A 21,299-nucleotide genomic window follows, 5' to 3' on the forward strand; every position below is an offset into this window, starting at 1 on the left:
ATTCCGTTACAATTCATTCCATATGTTAATGTTATTAATTATACAGTTCTTATACAGTTTTTGATTATGTTTTCTGGAAAAGGAAGAGGAACCCAGTGAAAGAAAAGGCTGAATTCAATGAATGATGGACATTTTTCTTCAGATCAGCAGAACTGTGCCTACAACAAAAGACTTGTCTACTCAAATAATAATGACATGAATAATCACCCACCCTTATAATGGAAATATTGTATTATGTTTTAGGTTTTAGAATACCTTACAGTTGAATCTCATTTCACTGTTATAAAATTATGTACGTGCATGCCTATTTTTAAACCAAGGATGCCTAGAAGAAATTCGTGCAATGCTAACTTCAAGTTTTAAGATTATTCAAGGCAGGAAGCATCTGTCAAATATTCAGTTCGGGTTTTTCTTGCCGTATTGAAAGTGACTTTGTAAAACAAGTGACTTTGTAGAACTGGCCAACTTCAAATAGGACAGAGCTTGTTCTGCCTCATGAATAATTTATAGAGCTCTAATTTAAGAAATGAACACAATAATTCCAAGGTCAAATCAAATACATACAATGGTTATTCTAAATGTAAAAAGAAACGCGACACAGCTCTGTGTGTGTGGCACATTGCAGTCTATGCTTTTGAAAACAGTATCATTTCTTTTTTCGTGCAAAACTAGCTCTTGAACTGTTGGTTCCTAGATTATCAGCTTGTCCCTGGGGACCACAGGCTTACTGATGAAAAGAAAAGTGCATTTATTCAAATGCAATTTCGGATGCCAGAACTGCACAAGATGGTTTTTTTTTATGCTGGAAGTAGTCAAAATTGGATTTGGACATTTGGTGCTGCAGTGTCTTTTGTCGCCATATTTTACTAGAGTTGTGTGATTTGTGTGATGACAAACCCCCTTTTTGTTTTTGTTCTAGGACTTTCTACGTTCTGAGGCCGAAACCTCAACTTTTTTCTGGGGCACAAACAATGCAAGAGAATGCCTGCAGCGGAGAAAGTCAACTGGAGAGCGTGAGTGCACTGAAATCATTCATGCCATAAGCATCCGCAGACAATTAAAATCAATACGTGTAACTTTTATCGATCACGGAGGACGTTTTACAAGCATTGAGTAGTTATTGGAGTCGGTTAAGAGGTTTATTAATCATCATTGGGCACCGTCAGACAGGGCAGCTAGCTTCGGTTAAAACTCGGAACAGATGGTGCAGGTTCAAATGATATTTCACTTTATAAATTAATGTTGCTGCTTTCACCTGTGATAAAGAACATTGTCACTTGAAACCTTGCCTAGAGAAGGGTTTGTGATTGTTGTTACAAGAAAGCATTACCTTGGAAATCGGTTGCCGTAAATGGGTTATTTACCAGTACTTACAAACAGTTTTGTGGCATTGATTAATGGTCTGAGCTGTAAACCAATGGTGGTCCAAAACCGAAGCCCCAGAGGCAGTGACCCATGAACTGGAGTGTTGCTGAGTTCCTCTACCTCCTTAGTGTCCTTGTGCAGCACTTAAATGTTTTTCTGCTATATGAGGAACGTGCATATATGTGCGTACAACTGTCCAAATGTTTGTGGTCAGTAACATATATATTTATTTAGAAACGGATGTACGTGATTTGGGATTTATAAAGGATTTCTATATCTTTTCATCAAAGAATATCTGTTTCACGGTTTCCACAAATATTAGGCAGCACAATTTTTTTCAATATAAATAATAATAAAATTGTTTTGAACTTTAAATCAGCATGATATAATGATTTCTGAGGGATCATGTGACACTGAAGACTGGAGTAATGATGCTGAAAAAGAAATGATGTTGTAAAAAATACTGAAATAAAAATGTTTTTAATTGTAATAATTCTCCATAATGTATATCATGTTTTTTAGAGGCTAATGAAAAACATGAAACATGAAAAAAAAGTCTAAAAAATCTCCTGTTGCTATATAGCATTATCTTTTACTGAACCAAACAAGGGTTTAAACCCAACCCCCCAAAAATGTAACACTGCTTTGAATTGTTGATGTCTTGCATAGTGGGAATCATTTCAACATAAAACCAAAGTTTTTTATTTGCATTTTGGGAGGCCTTTAACCTTGTACTGCCTATATGTAAGTTATTAAACTGAAATATGTCTCTGCAATATATGCTTACAGAACTTGTCTCAAGGAGGCAGATGAAGTGTAGTCTTTCATAAGAAGATTAATGAATTGAGATTTGTCATTGACCCGCTGTCATTTAGCTCCAGGCGACATGATAAGAGACCGTCATCGCTTGTCATCACCTGTGTAACCCGCGTTACTGCTCACATCACAAAAGCCCGGGGCAAGAACTTCATATCACTGTGATTCATTTCTGGTACTTTAGCTCCACATTTCAGGACTCTATGACATCCAAAATGTTTTAATGACTTTTTTAATGTCACAGGCGCTTTTATGTTCGAGTTATAGCTCATTTAGTCATTAATACATTTACTTTGAATGAGAAGTGTATTGTTCTTTAGTGTTGGAATGACAAATTAAACATCTGAGTGACTTACCTTCCCTAAAATTCTTATGAAGACTGTTAGATATCTCGATGACTGATTCCCTGAGCATTTCTAAAAATTTAGATTTCAATCCACAGCGAAAGAAGAAAGAAGAAATCTGCTTTGAAGCCTGCTATTTAAATATCATCGAATCTCACTTGATAAAGTGGCTCATTTGGGTGCCGGTCTTTAACCATGTGACACCTTAATCATTCCTTTCTGAAATCACATTTCCAATATTTCAAACGCAGTGGAGCTCTACGAAGCATCAGTGACGATAATTAAAATGTTTATATATTCAACGCCTCTGTGAAACCGCTGGTAATTGGATCAAAGGTTTGCGTATGAGTCCGCTGATGGTTTGCATATTTCATTCAGGCGATTTCATTGGGGTGTTCCCCCGAAAGAGAGCCTGTTTTTTTGCAGTTAATGTGTTTTTCACGGGATCTGACTGCAGCCATTAAAGTAGAAAGGTGAGACATTGTTTACTGCTTGCACCTTTAGTCATTTATTTTCACAGTTGGGCAGTTATACTTTAGAATGAAAATTAGTTTTTTAGTTAATATCTGATTTATCAAAGCTAAAATAGTCTGTTAAAAAGATGCAATTTAATAGCTATGTTATGTTGGTGTATATATGTATGTTTTATTTTAAAATAGCACACTTTACAAACTTAGTTCTTAGCATTTTTAGTTCTTAGCAACTTAGCATTCAAAGTCCAACCGATCTCATTTTTTTAAGCACAAGACTCGAGCATACAGATGAAATGTCTCGTTGCATTGACATTTTTTGTCCTCTAAATCACCTACAATGGCACTGAGACACAACTTGCTTCCTGTGAAGAGGAAAATTAATTGTTCGTGAAGGCCACAACTATTTTAAACCCTTCCATTCACAGGGGATACCTTGTTTTGGCTTGCAGCACTTTCGGGGTGAGCACAATTAAGTAATTAATAATGCATGAGGTGATAAGTCTGAATGTAAACCTCCCGAGAGCTATTTCTATACAACCCGGAAACAAAGGAAAATGTCAGTGTTAGAAAAGAAGTAAATACCTTGAAGACCTGTCTTCGAGCGCAGGTACTGAGTCATTTTCTCTTCAGTCAAATATCTGTGCGGTTTTTCGAGTTATTGAATTATGAAATAATTTATCTTTCAGGAAAATTGAACTGTTTTTCATTGCATTTTGGGGTTGGTGCCTGAAGGAAAATGAGTGGGGAGCCTTTTTGTGTGAATCAATGGTGATTTGTGTTTCCCACTTTGTCCTGAGGCTGTTTGGAGAGAGCTGGTCCCTCTGTATCAAATCGATATCTCCTTCTATCCAGAGGGAGTGAGGGTTCTCTCATGTGTCTTCAGAGCATGTTGTCAAAAAATGAGAGGACTTGTTATCGCAACAAACAGGAATGATAAATGGACGGATGGATATTTGTCACATGATTCTTTAGTAATCACTTTAATATGCTGATTTCAGGAACATTGCTTATTATTTTTTACATTTTAAAATGGTGTTGTTTTTGCTTTTATTTTTGTCTGTAAGATTAAAAAAATAAATAAATAAATAAAATATATATATATATATATATATATATATATATATATATATATATATATATATATATATATATATATATATATATATATATATGTACTTATTTTCAAATGACAAGTTATAGCACTATCAATCTGAACATAAGAAAAGAAATTACAATGTTGCATTTCCAGTGATTTTAGTGTCAATATTTTATATATTCAAACATGCAAAAAGCCAGTGTTAATGGAATACAGGTGACTCATTCATTATAAATTGGTCCATAAAAAGAGCAAATGGTCCATTTAGTTTTTATGAATAAATTCTTCTTGTTTTAAGTTTAATGTTAGTATCAGGCTACAAATTACACTTAAACCATGTCATGAAACAAATAGGTCATTTAAAGCGCTGAATAGAGTCTGCACTTGAGTCTGCACACTAATTCTTTAGTCTGAAGGTTCATCTGAGGACTAATTAATTTTCATACCTTATCTCTGCTGAAATTGAGTGGACTATTTTTAGTAAAAGTCTCATGTATTCTCTGAAACTAAGAGTTTGGGGAAATGACTTTTAATGAAACTGTCACCTTCTCAGGTCTCAGATTGTTCCCCAGACTCCCCAGACTCGTGTCCACTGTCCTGCATGGAGCCCTTTGCGGTGCGCAGGCTTTCCTGCCGAACTGTCCAGCTGCCCCCTTTGGCCTTCAGGCAGGCTGAACAGTACTACTGTGAGAGGAAACCAGAGACAGAGACGGCCCAGCCTCGACCCACCAGCCTCCCCCTGAGAGCACCTCCGCTCATTGCCATCACCTCCGCAGATACAAGCAGGTAAACAGCCCGGCTTTTATATTCTCGTTGTTACTGATGATTGTTCCTTCTAAGAGAAACAAAGAATTTATATGTTGAGTCAATATTTCCAACATTAAATCAATTTTGACTTGAAACAAAAACTTTTAAATGTGTAATTAATATGGGTCAGAGAACTTTTTACAGACAATTCAAATTGTTTCATAGATGCATTGGAACTTATTGCGCTTTTAATCTTGTTATTTCCTCTTGCTTTGGAAATTTGTTTTCTTTAAAGTCAGTGATATTAGGCAATTCTCACTGCCGGGCTATACAGTAGCCTAAATGTTTATATTGTCATCATTTTAGCAAGCGCGTTTTATGGCCTGACGCATGTGTGTAAAAGATCAGAAAATCCCAAAGAACTTTTACTGAAGAAAATAGTTGGTAACCTAACTGAACCGAGTTAAACAAGTTCTTAAAATCAATATCATCATGAACTGAAGATAGATACTGTTCGCACAGATTGCCATTAGCGTAAATATCAACAAACATCATCTTGTTTGCACTAAATTCAAATAGTGGCAAATGATATACAAACAGAGTAAATAGAAGTTAAATGCTGTTTGTACTAAAGGTAAATTGTCTAAGCACCGGAACACAAACTTAAAAAAAGAGCCTCTGCGAACATGTTTAGCATAAAACGACAGTCGAATTATTAACATATCCTGAATAGGAAAAATTGGAATAGGTTTCAGTAAAATAGTTCAGACCCAATGGAAAATTGGGCCGTTGAAGTAGATGAGTTTGTTTCTTCATCAAAACAAATTCAAACCAATGGGACATCACCAATGGTGCCGTCAGAAAGAGAGTCCAAACAGCTGATAAAAACACCACAATAAACCACAGTAAACCACAGTAAACCACATGACTCCAGTCAGTCAAGACCTGGTCAGGCAAAAAAGTGTGCGTTTTTTTTCAAAACAAGTTTTTAATTAAAAATTGTTGCTTCTTGCTTTTATCCATAAAATTGCTTTCCCCAGCGAAGACAAAAGGTTAATCAATGGACTGAAGCTGTGTTGTGGTGTCTTCATCAGCTGTTTGAACTCTGACGGCACCCATTCACTGCAGAGGATCTGTTGGTGAGCAAGTGATGTAAGAGCAGCTCTTTTAGTTTTCTTTTTCTTAAGAACGAGCACAGACCGCACCTCTTTATTGAATCAGTCTTAGCTAAATATATATTTCTTCCATTAAGGATTGTTCCATTGCTTTATATCACAAAAACCGACAAACATATAAACATTTTATGGTAGGTCTTTGGATTTTGATAAAACATGGTGGACCAGGTCAGTGTTCCAAAGAATGATTATAGTCAAACCAAACACGACTCGATCACAGCTAGCAATTTACACATGATTAGCATCTACAGCTAAAGATGATTGACAGTCATGTCAGCTAGAGACGGAGAACCTGTCAATCAAGTGCTCGGTTATACGCAACATCGGTTCCCATCTACGGCACATAGACTTTATACGCATGAGGCTTGTTTTTTTCTTCTGATTATGTTAAGTCATTTTTTTTTTTTTCCCCCCAATACCCTAAGAGGCCTTGGTCTCCAACTGTGAGGACTGGAAATTTTATGTAACAGTTTGCATTAATCATAAGAAATATTGCAATAATGCATACACGAATGAAGCTTTTGCTGAAACTCACTGGTATGAACTATTGTTTTAATCGTGTTACACTGCCCAGTGTTCAATTGCATCTTCTGCTCTGAATAAGCCTTGCATCTTGATTGTGTGTATGCATCATTTCCCTGTTTTATGCCAGGCTGTAATTCACAAGGTCACGATCCCCTCTTTACAATTCAGTGAATATTCTAATATGCAGACTTCACTGGATAAATTGTCTCAATTCTTCTTCCCCCTGTTGGCTCTAATGGAAAGAGCGCTTTATCCGACACCTCTCTATTACACACACTTATCTTTGAATTGCCTTCCTGTCAATGCTGTGTCAGAGGCAGGACAGTCATTCGAACAACGCTTTGGTTTTAGTGCCTGAACTGAGGGTTGACTCGCATTGTATTTGATTGAAAATCTATCTTAGATAAAAGAGAGAAGGGGCAGAGAACAGATTTGCTGTCAAAAGTAATTTCATGCTTATAACTTCAGGATTCTGCGTGCTTGTTTAGTGATTATCGTTCGCTCAGGTTGAACCGACACCTAAAGGATGCTGTCAGTACTGCTCAGCTCACGTGAGGAAACCTGTCAGGATGCTGAACGTTAATGTGCACAAACTGTACTGAATTGGGAAAATTCTAAAACGTATTTATGTACAGGGAAACTATGAAATGTTATTGTAAGGTATATTAAATATTTAATGAGTAACTTTTTGTATTTCCTGGGTTTCTTTAGACTATAGCTGTGAACAAGAGACTAAATCAAATGCATTTTTATTGCATTCCCATTTGTTCAAATAGCAAAAGATTATCTCCGCAGTAGTATTTTCATGAGGCTGATAACTGCAGTAAAAATATATTTTTTATTATGTGGTGCAAAAGCAATCTATAGAGGTATAGAATTATACATGTACAAAATAATTAAACAAATAAAACAAACAAATAAATATATAAATTAATTAAAAAAAAAAAAAAAAAAAAAAAAAAAAAAATATATATATATATATATATATATATATATATATATATATATATATATATATATATATATATATATATATATATATATATATATATTTAAGTTTTGTTTTCTCAAAGTTGCCTTATTGTGCGAAGAGCATTAGGCTCCTCCTCCTGGTCTGTCAGTCAACCTGTGTAGAATAAATATTGATCGCCTCCCAGCATCACTTCTGTGTGAAGTGGAGAGGAGAATGAGAGCACTTGGATGTTTTTTTCCGTCCAGGCGAGGCGCGAGACAGGGATGCTGGATGTTGTTGCGTGGACCTCGAAGATTTGGGCACCAATTTGACGGGACAAGCGTTTATTGTCCGAAGTTTTGTGTTATTATGGACGCTACGATAGAAGCGAGCAATGGTGCCTATAGACGATGAACTCTTGGACAGAATGGGTCGATCCAGAATAGTAAACATCAAAATTGACTTTTCGCTTTATATGCCTTTGCATATTTTATGTAGAATATTACTGCTCTCTTTGAAATAGCACTAACGGTGTACTTTACACTACGCTTTCTTATGGATGTTTTCCAAGTTTCGGACATTTCGCGCCAAAGCTAGTTGCAATAATTATCTCACAAAATTACAGTGTTTTGACGAATTTTAGCGAGACTGTACTCGTGCGAGAATGGACGCCGGAAGCGAGGTGTCAACTTTGGTTTCTCCCGGTACCGATGGAAATGCGCCAAAACATCTGTGGAGGCAACAGAGCCCGGTTCCTCTTCAGATCCAGAACTCTTTCGGCTCGCGCAAGAACTACCGGGTGAGACAGAGAGGCTTTTCAGACACGGAGAAGTACCTGAATCCCAGGACCATGGACCGGAGCTATGCCGTGGACACCGGTAACCGTCCCGGTTTGAAGAAGTCCAGAATGTCATGGCCATCATCCTTTCAAGGACTTAAACGGTGGGTGAGAATCTGATTTTGGCCATCATGTCCAAGTAAACAAGGCGGGGTTTTTCTTTCAGGTAAATGTAAATGGACTACTTTGTATGCAAGTACACTAAACGGATTTTATTTAGTATACTATTAATTAACTTTTAATTTAACTTAGCTTGCATTCATTTACATTTTTAAAAGCATAGCCTAAAAACGGATACATTCATAGAGCGTAATATACTACAATGTGGAATTTATTAGGTTGTATATATTATATTCAAAGGAGCATATCAATGGTTTTAGTCTGATAAAGAATAAAAATATATATATATTTTTTGTAGCAGAGAAATATGTTTATCAGTGTAACATTTTGATTCAGTTGGGCTATAATTTCTTTTTCTTTTTTTTAAAGAATATTCATTTTTAATATCTTAAACTTTAAATTGTTAGTTTTTGCAAACTAGTGCAAGAAAAACCAAAAATAGGATGCCATCTGGAGAAGCATCACAGAAGTCATGCAAGTACAAGGTATGTGTTTCAAGCTGTGCAATGCATTGTGAGTGAAAGAGAAAACTCATCCGCATTCTGTTTGGCTGTGATTTTGTTACATCATTTCTGTTTTCAGTCTGGACAAAAAAAAGTGTCTGGTGCTGGAATCCTCCAGATTAGGACACACATGGATTGCAGAATGGACAGGCACAGATATGGGTCAGAATAATATATAATTACGTTTAAGTGACCCGTAGTTAGAAAGGGCAAACTGGTTATCAAACAGCCAAACAAAAAGGTATTCGTAATCAATATTTTTAATTAGCCTAGAGCAAGAGCTATGGCTTCTCCTGATGAATTCGTGCATAAGTACTTTTCACGTTTGTTGCTCTCTGGAGAGCCCTCTGGAGAACTGCTGTCCTTCACGGCTCCCCCTTCATTCACCAAATGAGAAATAAGACTGTTTACACCCATCATGGACTAATTCATTGCAAGCTGAACACCAGACGTTCACAACAAGTCCCTCATGGTCCAGTACTTGGCAAGAGGAGACCAACGGTTCAAATGTTCCCTGAAGAGAAGCAAGTGTTTATCACAGAGCCTTAGTTACAGGCAGAAATATGCAGATACCCTTGAATCAAGCTAATAATAGAGCATTAGTCACAGATTTGATACCTTTCAGTCAGAGCAATGAAATGTTTCTTTACCTCCTGTATATTGCCCTCATATAGGCACTAAGTGGTAAATGTCAAAGTCACATTTTTCACCTTGACAGACGTTGGAGATTTTACCGTTGTCAGTTCTTACCTCTTAAGGATCCCCCCTCCTTCCTCACTAAGCCTCATAACACAGCGTATGCATTTTTTTGCCTTAAAACTAAGCAACTCTGATTTATGACGTCAGTGTTCAGTATAAACAAGAATGGAAGAAAAACAAGTCCTACTTTCTATCATTATGCCGATAATTGCTTCTATAGTCCATTTAAATCCATTTTCTCATTACTGGAGATGGATTTCCTACGAGACTCGGGGAGGGGGTGAAATTCAACCCCACACATTTAGACTACGACCAGACTATATGACTCACTTTTGTGAATGCTGTCACAATTTTAATATCCAGGGCCTCTGCACCCCTTAGTTGTAAGTTAGAGTTTTCCTTGCTGAGCAAATTGGTCTCAGTGTTTGTGGAATGATGTTCAGTGATTAACTATGAGGAGCTTCAAGCTAGTCTTGCGTGTTTTCGGGAAACATATACATTTTCAGCCGCGCGGATAAAAATAGCAACATCTAGGGTCTGCTTGAAATGGATTTTTAGGCTAAAACTTTCTTTGCAGTTACCTTTTTATGCATAAAATGCTTTATAATGATGTTGATGTATTTTCTGGTGCCATTTTTAGGCTCAGCAACGATGTGATATGCTGTAAAATGAACTGTAAAACTTTGGTCGTTTTGACATGTTTGAAGGACTATGTGAGAAGTTTAAAAATTATGACTGAACCTTTTTGTTCATTGCTTCCTTTGTGCATTGAACCAGTATCTGCACAAACCACAATGCACAATGTCGCAATGGTCCCTGGAAACACCTGAGATACGAACGTATTTGCTAATCGCAATCGTAGCTTGTGTGAGTGCTGTTACATTAGACCTCTCGGTTAGAAGAGTTCATCCTGATGGATGGCGTTATTAACAGAGTGATAGATCAGTAAGCTGTGAAGCTTAAGATCTTGTGTGATTGGCTAACGATTGGGGACTGGAAAGATGGTATCATCACGGTGAGATGAACCCCTGTGCGATGCTGTGATGCGTTTCAGGTAATATTTTTTTTTTCCCGTAAATTTTGCATGTTAATGTTTTTGGATCCTCTCTTTCATTGACATCTTAATAGTTCCGATATTCTGCCCGTCAGGCAGCATGGATTTGATTTCTAAGGAAGTCTCAGTTGTACTACTGTTTTGTACACAAACACGCACACGCTGACAGCCAAATCCCTCAGAGACCTGATATGCATCATGGTGCAGAACTGCCTCTAGACGCAGACAAAGCTTTCTCGTTGTCTTGGCACATGGTTGCTTTAAATCCAGAGCGCTCCTGGTGTACACGGAGAACCAATTGTAGAAACAGAGTAGTCAAACAGATTTGCATTAACATTTTAATATTGATGTAAATGTATGTATATGAATTTGCTGGTGATATAAAATTAAGCAACACCTTGAACATGGTAAATATTTTAGAGCTCATTCATTTGGCTATAATTAGACTAATTCGTGTGATCGTGGGGCTAGCTGCAACAGTTTGATTCCCTGTGTGCCTCAATGAAAAGTCTGTCAAACGTTTAAATTAACATTTTATTTTGTGAATAGTGAGTATGAGAGTGTTAAGACAGATGGCAAACTTTTTAAACTTCAGTAGCAAAAACGATTGGTACGTTTTATTAATTCCACCAGTTAAGACTTCAAGACTACAAGTGTTAGGTACACTACAGGAATGCTGGAATAGAAACAACCCAGTTTGGGTTATTTGGCAACCCAGTGCTGGGTAAATATTGAACTGAACATATGCTGGGTTATTTTGAAATGTTGTGTGAAATGTTTTTACCCAACGTGCTGGGTTGTTTAGTTTAAGTGAGCTACTGTTTAAAAATATTGCTGGCTTAAAACAGACTGAAAATAAAACACACACACATATACACACACGCACACACACACACAATTGCTATAGGCAACTGCAATAACGAAAAGATTAACTTTTATTATTAAGCAAGATGGACAAAATTCAAGACAAATACATTATTTTGGTCAATACAACATAGTTTTCAATATTACTTACAGTTAAACTTGTTTTAGCATTTTATACATACAAATGTAACCTTTTGATTGAAGCCTTTTGATTGAAGTGTATTCAATGTTATTTGTAATAATTTTTTACCAAAATAGTGTTAATTCTTGTGCCGGTGTGTCGCTGAAATCTGAAATCTGCCTCAAAGCTGAAAGATGCTGTGACTGACTTCATTAATCTGTATTACTGTAGTATTGTGATTGGAGAACATATTTTAACATCAGATTAAATTAAATCTAGTAATGAATAAAATTGATTAAAATAAAAAAAATTAAATCTTGTCCTTAAATTATGTTGTGTAAAAAAAAAAATTTTTACAGGACAGTAATATATATGAAATAATAATTCTAAATGAAATAAAATGTATAGAAACCTTTATTTCACTGATGGAGTGCACCAAATCGCCGACAATGAGAACCGCTGTCTCCTAGGGGACTGTAACTCAGCAGGTGTGTTGTTTGCTTTCGTGAAAAGGGTGATCTTTTTATGATTACTAGACAATTCAAATGTGTGGCGTCATCAGATTTTAGAGTATGTGAGTTGCCATCGATACAAGTCAATACGGTTACATTAGTATTCTCTGTAAGTCTAAGTCCTGTGATACACTTCAGATTTGATTGCAGCGATAACTGATGCCTGGCCACCGAGGCTTTCACCCGTGATGAAGAGTGCTGTCACTGGTAGAGCATTCATTCTATCTATAAACACAGGGATAGAGTGTCTCCCATGAGTGCTTTGATTTATGTGCGGCAAGAATTCAGGTGGATCTGTGTTCACATTGAATTCAGATAAGAATCAAACTGTGGTGCTGTGTGTTGATGAGAAAAATTTGTAAATTTATAGTAAAGAAAAAGGACAGGTTCTTTTAGGGTTCCAGGAATTTGGGAATTTTTTGGTGAATCCATCGTTTCCATTGGTTTCGGCTCACAGCTGAGACCTCTTAGTGCAGAGCTGCGTGCTGACAACCTTTTAAATGGTTTCACTCAAAAATCAGTACATATTTTATAAATTGGCACCGTTAAAAAAGAGCCTGACCCAGTTCTCTCAAGAAAAGGACAGAATTCACTCCCATGGTCGGCAGAAACAAACATGACATTATTAGTCATAGAAAAACAGGCTTCGGGGGGTCTGTGTCGCTGAAAAGAAATTTATGTCAGAAATGAAGAGGACTGAGGCGCTCAGGGGAACCAATGTTGCTCTAGTTTTTATGTATGCTGGTCACCCCTCCCTCTTTTCTCAGTTTTGTGGAAAACTTTTTAGACTTATCTTTCATCACAAATGTCTCTTTTGGGTGCTAGTACACACATTAATTCTACAGATTCTCTAGTGGGCGGTATGACCAAGTTCTTCCATCTAGTAATGTTTTTTTCATTTTTAATACGATGCAGTTATCTTTCTGTTAATCAAAGAATCCTTAACAAAAGTGTAAGCAGTGCATCTGTTTTTATCACTGATAATAAGAAATGTTTTTAGGCAGCAAAATAAGCTTGTTAGTTCAAATCGACTAATTGCTCAAAATGTACTGATATAAACATTATAGTTAAACTTTATGTGGAGTGCTATGTGTGCACAATGCTCATTTTTTAAAAATGAGCTAAAATATAATATCTGTCTTTAAATACCATATATTTAAAGTGTACCTTGCAGTAGTTCCGCTTTAACACAATCAAATATACTTCATTATAAAAATAGAGTAAAGGCTGCTGAATATTCAACATTGCTATCACGGTTATAAAAATATGAATATAGAAAATGGTTATTTTAAATTGTAATAATATTTCATGATACTGATGTTTTTATTAAATTTTTTGTCAAATGTAAAAAATAGATAGATAGATAGATAGATAAATAGATAGATAGAACTTTTAGTTTATATTCATTTAAGTCTGAATTTAATGTACCGTTTTACAATTATAGCCATATCTCTACCTCATGACACATTTCTACCATATATACCACCATTCAAATCTCTGGATCAAATGTTTTTTAATCATAACGTCACTCTCTTCTGTTTTGATCCAAATGCATGCAATCCTGTCCTTTTTCCCTCCATTTTGAGTTGGTGTTACATGACACCCCTGGAGGATTAGGTCCGGTCTCTTAAGCTGGCTGCTCTGATCCCAGGGGTTAGACTTACCTGCAGCCAGTACCTGTGTTTATGACTCATGCTCTGCTTACTATGCTGCTTTCCCTGGCAACAATAGAGAACGTGCATCATCTGGGCTCAGGACTAGGTGGTGCAGTGACTGAAATGCAATATAGTTGAGATCTTCTTATTTGTTTGCGTATGCTTCATGCAGTTTATAAAGTCATAGAAAGCTCTCGCATGAATGATCTAAGGAACCCACGCACCTAATATAGGAGGCTCAAGGATGGGTTTGAGAGGTTAAGATGAAACATACCGGAGAAAATGAGATCACCAAATCTAAATCACTTGCTGATGTGTGTTGTAATTTGCAAATTAATATTCATTCAGCGACAAAAGAAAGAAAGCTTGGTATGTAGGACAAGAGACCTCGTAGTTATAACAGCATGTGTGATCTTTTTATTTTGACCGCACACACAGGCCTTGCAGTGCAACAGAATGGGATCTTTTGCTTTCGATCAAGGTGATGTTGTGCGGGATTACTTGAGGGACTCCTCAAGAGCGGCTGCTTTCTGATTGGTCGCCTGGCTGTACGCTTTGTTCTCATCAGAGGTCACCCTGGCGTAAAGCATAATGGAAGGTCACATGGAGATGTGAGGTTGACAAAGACTTCAGCAATTACAATATTGATTGTGTTTTAGAAAATAAGACCGTTACGCTTACATGTTTGTTTGACTAAAAGACTTTTTCAGTTCAGTGGATTTTCCATTGCGTTAGTCATGCATTTCATCTTAACAACCTACAGCGATTATATCCTGTCTACTATTTTATCTGTGAATGCAGCCAGTATGAATAGTTCTGTTAGGACTAGAATCGACATGTATTACATATCAACCCCCTTCTGTTTAAGAATAAAATCGATGTAAGAGATGTTAAACAAGCAAAACATTTGGAAGCTTGACAGTCTCTTTCACCTATTTTGACTGCAAAAGGTTTGCTTAATATGCAGCGGGACCTCAAGGTTCGAGGAACACACTGAAAAACAAGGTTCAAAATCTAATGTAAGCATGGGAATCAATGGAAAGGTTTTGTTTCAGATGTTCCACAATACCGAGACATTATGACGTAAATAGAAATATTTCTAGGTCACTAATCAAATAATTACATTTGCAACATTAATCATATGAACTGCCTTGTGCAGAAGATCAGATGTTCTTTTTATTGAAGCACATGATAATTGTTTGGAACCTTCTTTAAAAATCCTGGATAGCACAAATGTGGAGTTCATGGAGATTGGCGTTAAAGCAAAAGGAGAATTTTGTACTTTTCACTGAAATTGTAAAGCTGTAACATCATGCAAAATATTGAATTATAAAGGATAAAACCATTTTCAGTAGTTCTCTTAGAGATTTGGATTCCACTGTATATACTATACTACTTGCACAGTAACCGTGTCAGTCTTCTATTTAAAACAATCTGTAGTACCTATATGTGTGCTTGAAGCCCTCAAGACATTTGACAACATAATAACTTTGTTTTCCTCTTTAATGAAGCCAGGTGGGAATATGGTCCTCCAGGAACAAGTCAAAGAGCATTTAAATGTGGTAATGCTATCTTTATTTTGTCAGGTGGACATATGGTCCTCTAGGAACAAATCAAAGAGCATTTAAACATGACGCTTCCGCCGTTTTATTATGAAGGTATTGATAAAGTAATAGCAGAAGGTAGGTATAGATTAAGTGTAGTTAATTCTGGTAAATATAATGCATGTGGACTGAAAAGTGTAGCTTACTGTCACTCACTTTCTTTATTTACCTCATAGGAGTACTTAGGCTGAATGTAGATTATGCAAATTAGATGCAAAGACCATCCATATAGCTCAATGGTTTGATATAAGGCTTATGAATATTTATGAGATGCCAGCACAATTGCTGACAGCCCTCCAAGATGGCAAATTGTTTTGTTTTTTTTCTGCTCGACATTATTTACAATTTTTTTCTGACCTATTGCACGTTCACGTATGTAGATGTCTCTGTGAGTGTGTGTGTGTGTGTATGCACGCGTGTGTTTAGTTTTATTTTTTCCTTTACGTCCAGTGCTGTTAATAAAGAGATAAAGGGGAACAGTCTGTAATTTGTAAACGGATATAATATAGTTGGATGATGTGAGGAAGAGTAACATTGGAATTCAATGTTCTCTGCCTTTTACCCACAAAAACGACCAATTTGCAATCTTTTTTTGTTGTTTTCCTCTCTGCGCTTTCTTGTGCAATTCTTTCCTCTGCTTCCCTGATGACCAATTACCTTGTCAAGGTGCAACCTGAGCTTTCTTCCGGGCGCTGCTTTATTCAGGAATCTTCTGTCTTGTTTCCTTCTTCTTGCCCCCCTGGAGATCAGCAACAGTATCTAGTCTCTTTCTCATTTATCATACATGTTGCATATATCCTATTAAAGTATGACTGGATTTTAAATATGAAGGTATAACACGTAAATCAATGGCACTAAAGGTCCCTTGTGTGTAATATGTGCTTCTGACAGTTCTGGTAGGTACTGGACTTACTACTCTAATGAGATGTCATGCTTTGAAAATTCCAGACTATTTTTGATAGACACAAATAGAGACTGTTTTATATTGTTTACTTGTATGTTGACATCCCAATTTACGTCAGGAGGTGTGGCTAAGCGTGCAGAAGTTGTAGAAAGCAATTTGATGATATGTCTTTCACTTTTATTTGTCATGTGCTTTATTAAAGCACAAATGGATATTTTTTGTGTGTTTTGCTTGGCTGCAAGAGAGGACCCTACTGGAGCTTCTGGCAATGCACAGCCTCAAGTCAGCGTCTCATTGAAACGTGGGTGTATATGAGATTAATTGCTGAACATGAAGTTTAATATTTGCTTCATGCCAGGGGGGCAGGCAAAACAGACGGGACTTAAAAACTCTTAAATATTTAGTTTTACATTTGGTTCATATTGGCGTCGTAAATCAGGTTGGTGACTAATAGATTGCTTCAGCGTTTAGAAGGAAATGAACCCACAGTGAAGCATTGTGGCTTCTTCTGATGTTTGTTGTGATGGCTCCTAAAGCCTTTTGAAGAAATGGCTTCTAGAGAGGTGATAGGCCAACTTCACTGCTAGCCTCCTTGATTTTCCCATCTCCTTGAAGTGTCAGACCCCCTGAAGAGGAATCTTTCAGCTCTGGAGTCCCACAGACAGATCCATGTGTTTGGGAATGGCAAGGAATAGATCACAGGACTTTAGATAGAAAAAGATTGATAATACATACACACCCTCACATTCAGTTGTGGGGGATACTAATGCAGCTGTTAAACACCTTTTGTCTGTTTAAACACCTTTTGTCTGTTTATATATATATGTGTATATATATATATATATATATATATATATATATATATATATATATATGACAGATAGATAGATGTGACAAGATAGATAGACAATACATTTTTTGTATTTAACGTCATTATTTTACAATTGTAATCAAATGCGCAAAATAAAATCTACAATATCAAACAAGAGATGTAAGCCCAAGATGTGCAGTCTTTTTCTTGCATTTATGGTCACGGAGTGGGACAGAATGAAGGCCATTGCTGCATGCGTTCTGAATGATGATTACAGTGGAGGCCGTTCGGCTATTTTAGGAGTTCTTGCCCCATGGGTTATACCCACCTCCCTCGGTAAAACGTGACCTGTTTCTGGTAAATGCTCTGTCCTCAGCCCTCTCCTCAGGCATGAAACTGACCATGTGCCAAACCTTGAAATTCCAAAACACTGCTTCCACTTTATTTTATATGTTTAAAATAGAGCATTGACTGCATTTACACAGACAAAAAAAATAAAAAAATATGTATATATGTATGTATATATATATATATATATATATATATATATATATATATATATATATATATATATATATAATAATAATAATATTTTATAAATGTTTAACATATAATAAAACAATAAATAAATAAATAGTATTAATGTGTGATTAATGCAGCACACATTTTCTATTTGACCCTTTGCCTAGCCCGCATTTGGTAAAATAGAGATGCACAATGTTGCCAACTTAGTGTCTGTGTTGCTAGGTTCATCGACATTTTCTTCCAAAAAAGCACCTAGCAACAATAACACATAATTGGACAATCTGTGTTTAGTTTCTGAGACTTGTTGGTACTGAGGTCTGTACAGCGAGTGTCTTTGTTAAAACAGATTCATGTTGCTTCTCTAATTTTACATGTGTAAGTATAACGGGAATCACAGCACATACTATGTGTATTTGATTTCAAATCAGATGGCTTGATTAGAAAGCATGATATGTGTAGGTATTAGAACGATTAATCACATGCAAAATAAAGGGTTTTGGTTACAAAACATGTTTGTGTTTGTATATTTATTATGTGCATATGTAAATACACACATGCATGTGTATTTTTCAGAAAAATGTTTATATATCAAATATATTTATTTGTAATATAAGTTATATGAATATAAATATAGTCATAAATATTTAAAAATGTATATTGTATGTGTGTATTTATATATACATAAAAATATACACAGGATAGACATATATCGTACAAAAAAACATTTTGTATGCAATTAATCATTCGACAGCACAAGTGTGTGTGTGTATATATATATATATATATATATATATATATATATATATAAAACCCTTTTTTTCTGAAACTGTTTCTAAACATGTTTATACAGACACCTTCAAAATAAGTTCTTATACAGGCTTTGGTGTGAAGAAATATTGTCTGTATGAACATGGTGTCTAATGAGAAAGACCTTTTCAGGTTTTGGTGTTTTGAAATTCCTCCTGTAGCTGTCTCCTCCTGATGAGGTCACGGGGTCACAATGAACCCTGCTGTCTGTTCTATAGCATTTAGGTGTTTCTGCAGGGCTCCAGACTGTTGTTCTTGCTCCTCTGACATATCTGGGTCATTTCATCAAGGATACTAACCTTTTGTTTTTGTTTTTGTGAGACGTTTTTTTCTAAATAGTTCCACCCTAAATCTTCATTGATGTCGTTGTCGGGCGTAGTGTAGCGCTGCTTACTGCTGTTTTGCCAAGCGCACTTGCAAGAAGTCAGCAAATGTTCATGCGTCAGGATAGAAAGCAAGTGACACGGTGTGAATTAACATAAACACTGCCTTTGTCCTCACTGTCATCTTAATTTGTCACTTTGATTGCATTAAGGCTCATATCTTGCTGTGAAAAATACATTTTTCAACGTCATGCTCCTGTCTACGAATATTTTGATTTAAAAAAAAAAAAAGAAAAGCAGACCCAAGGCTTGTCATTTCACAGCGCTCTGATTACAAATGCATTTTGTATAGAGAGCTGCGTGGAGATCGACATTTTGGTCTAGATGAGTCAACCCCCTGGTAAATGCGTCATAAATCATAAAAATATCAGATCTATTTGAACTTTTATAATTCTTTGTGAAAAAATGAAAAAATAATGAAAAAAATGTCACGCAGATACGAGATCTTACTAACACTTGGGCTCCCTTTTTTTTCTTTTTTTTTTTTTAACTAAATATTAATTTTTAGCTTTTTGTGATACTGTCCTTTTCTGATCGACCAACCGCTAAGGTGGTTTGTGTCTCAGATATGCCATGTTTCTTTAAAGATCTACAGACGGCTTCGTAAAATAGGCTGCCAAGCGCAAAGATGTAGTGTAGATATATTTGGTGTTCACTGTCTGTGTTTTAAATTCATTCATTTTAATAAGCTACAGAATATGCTGAAACCTGAATCGATGAAGGGATTGCAGGCCTGATGTTCTTCATATTTCGGAATAGCAAAATTTAGCTGTGTTTTGTTACTGAATGAATCAACTCATTTGAGCAAATGCTCGTTCATTCGTGAATTCATTCGTGCGATTTGAGTTTTAGCTTTGTTTATCGTTTAAACTTATCGGTTAAGATTGCTTTTTACTTTTCCATCATATTTTTATATCCGAAATGTTACGTTTAAAACATATTAGTAGTTGTAGTGTAAATTACTTTGAGATTATGCTTGGTCTCAACACCTCAAAGTCTTGCTTTTGTTTTGTTCTCACTCTGATCTTAATAATAATAATAATAATATATAATACACCTCAAATCAAAATGTAATTGATTTAACGTATTAATTTGGATCCGAAGATACTGCAGCAATTATTACAGTAAAAGCTTAAGTTTTATTCTAAAGAATATTTTTATGTGGGCTCAGGGATGAAGATTACACAGACGAAAAAAGCAGCATAAAATGATCAACATGACTTCCACATCTTCTGAGCTTCTCGGTGCGGAAAAAAGCAGACCTCTTTTGTGTGCAAACAGGAAAATATTTTTAGCCATTTTTGCACCGTATTTTTAAGACCACAAACGTCTTTCTGGAATTACAGCTGCCTCCCTCGGCAGGTGTGCTGTTTTGCATATTTAATGCATGTGCGTAAGAGCTGTCAATGTCTCGATTTTGAATTTACCCTTGGAGCCTGTCGCAAGTGTCTGACAGCATTACATGAAACAACCGTGTCAGCGTGAAGGAGGCTAGCCACTGTGAGGCTCAGAAAGTTGAATAACAGAAGCAGATCTGACACGCAGCCAAAATATTATTCGTGCCAAAGCTGCGAGATGCATCATTAAGGAGAGAATAAGCCCTGCAGAGGGCAGCGATAGAAAAACAACTTGTGTGGCCGAGACATCAGCCGTTGGATCCCAAAGGTTGCTCTCTAGTGAGGACAAGCTCCCTAAACATTTTCAAGGTGACAACAGAAACGAGCTTTATCACGTTAAAACAGATTGTATAAAGGAGGATCTGATATTAGGTGAGGTTTTTGTGGGCAGAGGAGATGAACCCGGGGAAAGGTGGAGTGAAAAAAGTAATTGTGCAAAGCAAACACTATTATCTGTGATATAGTGTAACTGTATAAAAGGAATGGGAAGCTTTCACATAACTATCAAACGTGCTTGTTATGGTGAAGAATGACGAGATGGCTATTGAGGCGTCTTATTTTTTAAGCACTTCACCAAAATTCTACATTTATTTCAATGATTCGTCCTGGAACTAGAAAATAGGCCTTAATGCACAAAGTGGAAATGGTCCTCTTTCTACTATGATTCAGGTAAAAATGGTTTCAAATGAAAGTAGCTGTCCAAATTTCCCAGTGCTATTTTCAATTTCAATTTCAGAATGGACTGTAAAAATGAGACGTTTTCACATTCAGAGGTTATGTAGCTCTCGAAGTATATGGAGATTTTTCCTGACACTGGTATGCCCTCTTGTGTCCAAAAGAGAGCACTGCACAATATTATTTAGGATTTATTTATTTTTACATTTAACTGTGTTTAATGAAAGAACAATTATAGTTGTAAAATTTGTAAAATTAGTAAATCTTTAGTTTCAAAGAAATAAACAGTGAAATGTTTTGTTTTTAAATTAAAAAGTATTGTTAGTTTTATGAT

The 21,299-nt window shown here is 36.1% G+C and overlaps 1 protein-coding gene across 2 annotated transcripts in view; it reads left to right on the forward strand.

Annotated features, from left to right (window-relative positions):
- Positions 1-21,299, forward strand: part of pde4d (phosphodiesterase 4D, cAMP-specific) — a 101,022-nt gene that overhangs the window by 4,427 nt on the left and 75,296 nt on the right. Inside the window, exons 2-3 of one of the 2 annotated variants that reach the window (XM_043247307.1) lie at positions 920-1,013; positions 4,648-4,880. In XM_043247307.1, the coding sequence (XP_043103242.1) occupies positions 972-1,013; positions 4,648-4,880 (275 nt within the window). In that variant the 5' untranslated portion in view covers positions 920-971. Of the gene's footprint in view, positions 1-919; positions 1,014-4,647; positions 4,881-7,750; positions 8,436-21,299 lie in introns of those variants that run through there. The other variant, XM_043247306.1, reaches the window with a different exon arrangement.

This window comes from Puntigrus tetrazona, chromosome 8 (assembly GCF_018831695.1).
Source record: "Puntigrus tetrazona isolate hp1 chromosome 8, ASM1883169v1, whole genome shotgun sequence".
Classification (NCBI taxonomy): Eukaryota; Metazoa; Chordata; class Actinopteri; order Cypriniformes; family Cyprinidae; genus Puntigrus; species Puntigrus tetrazona.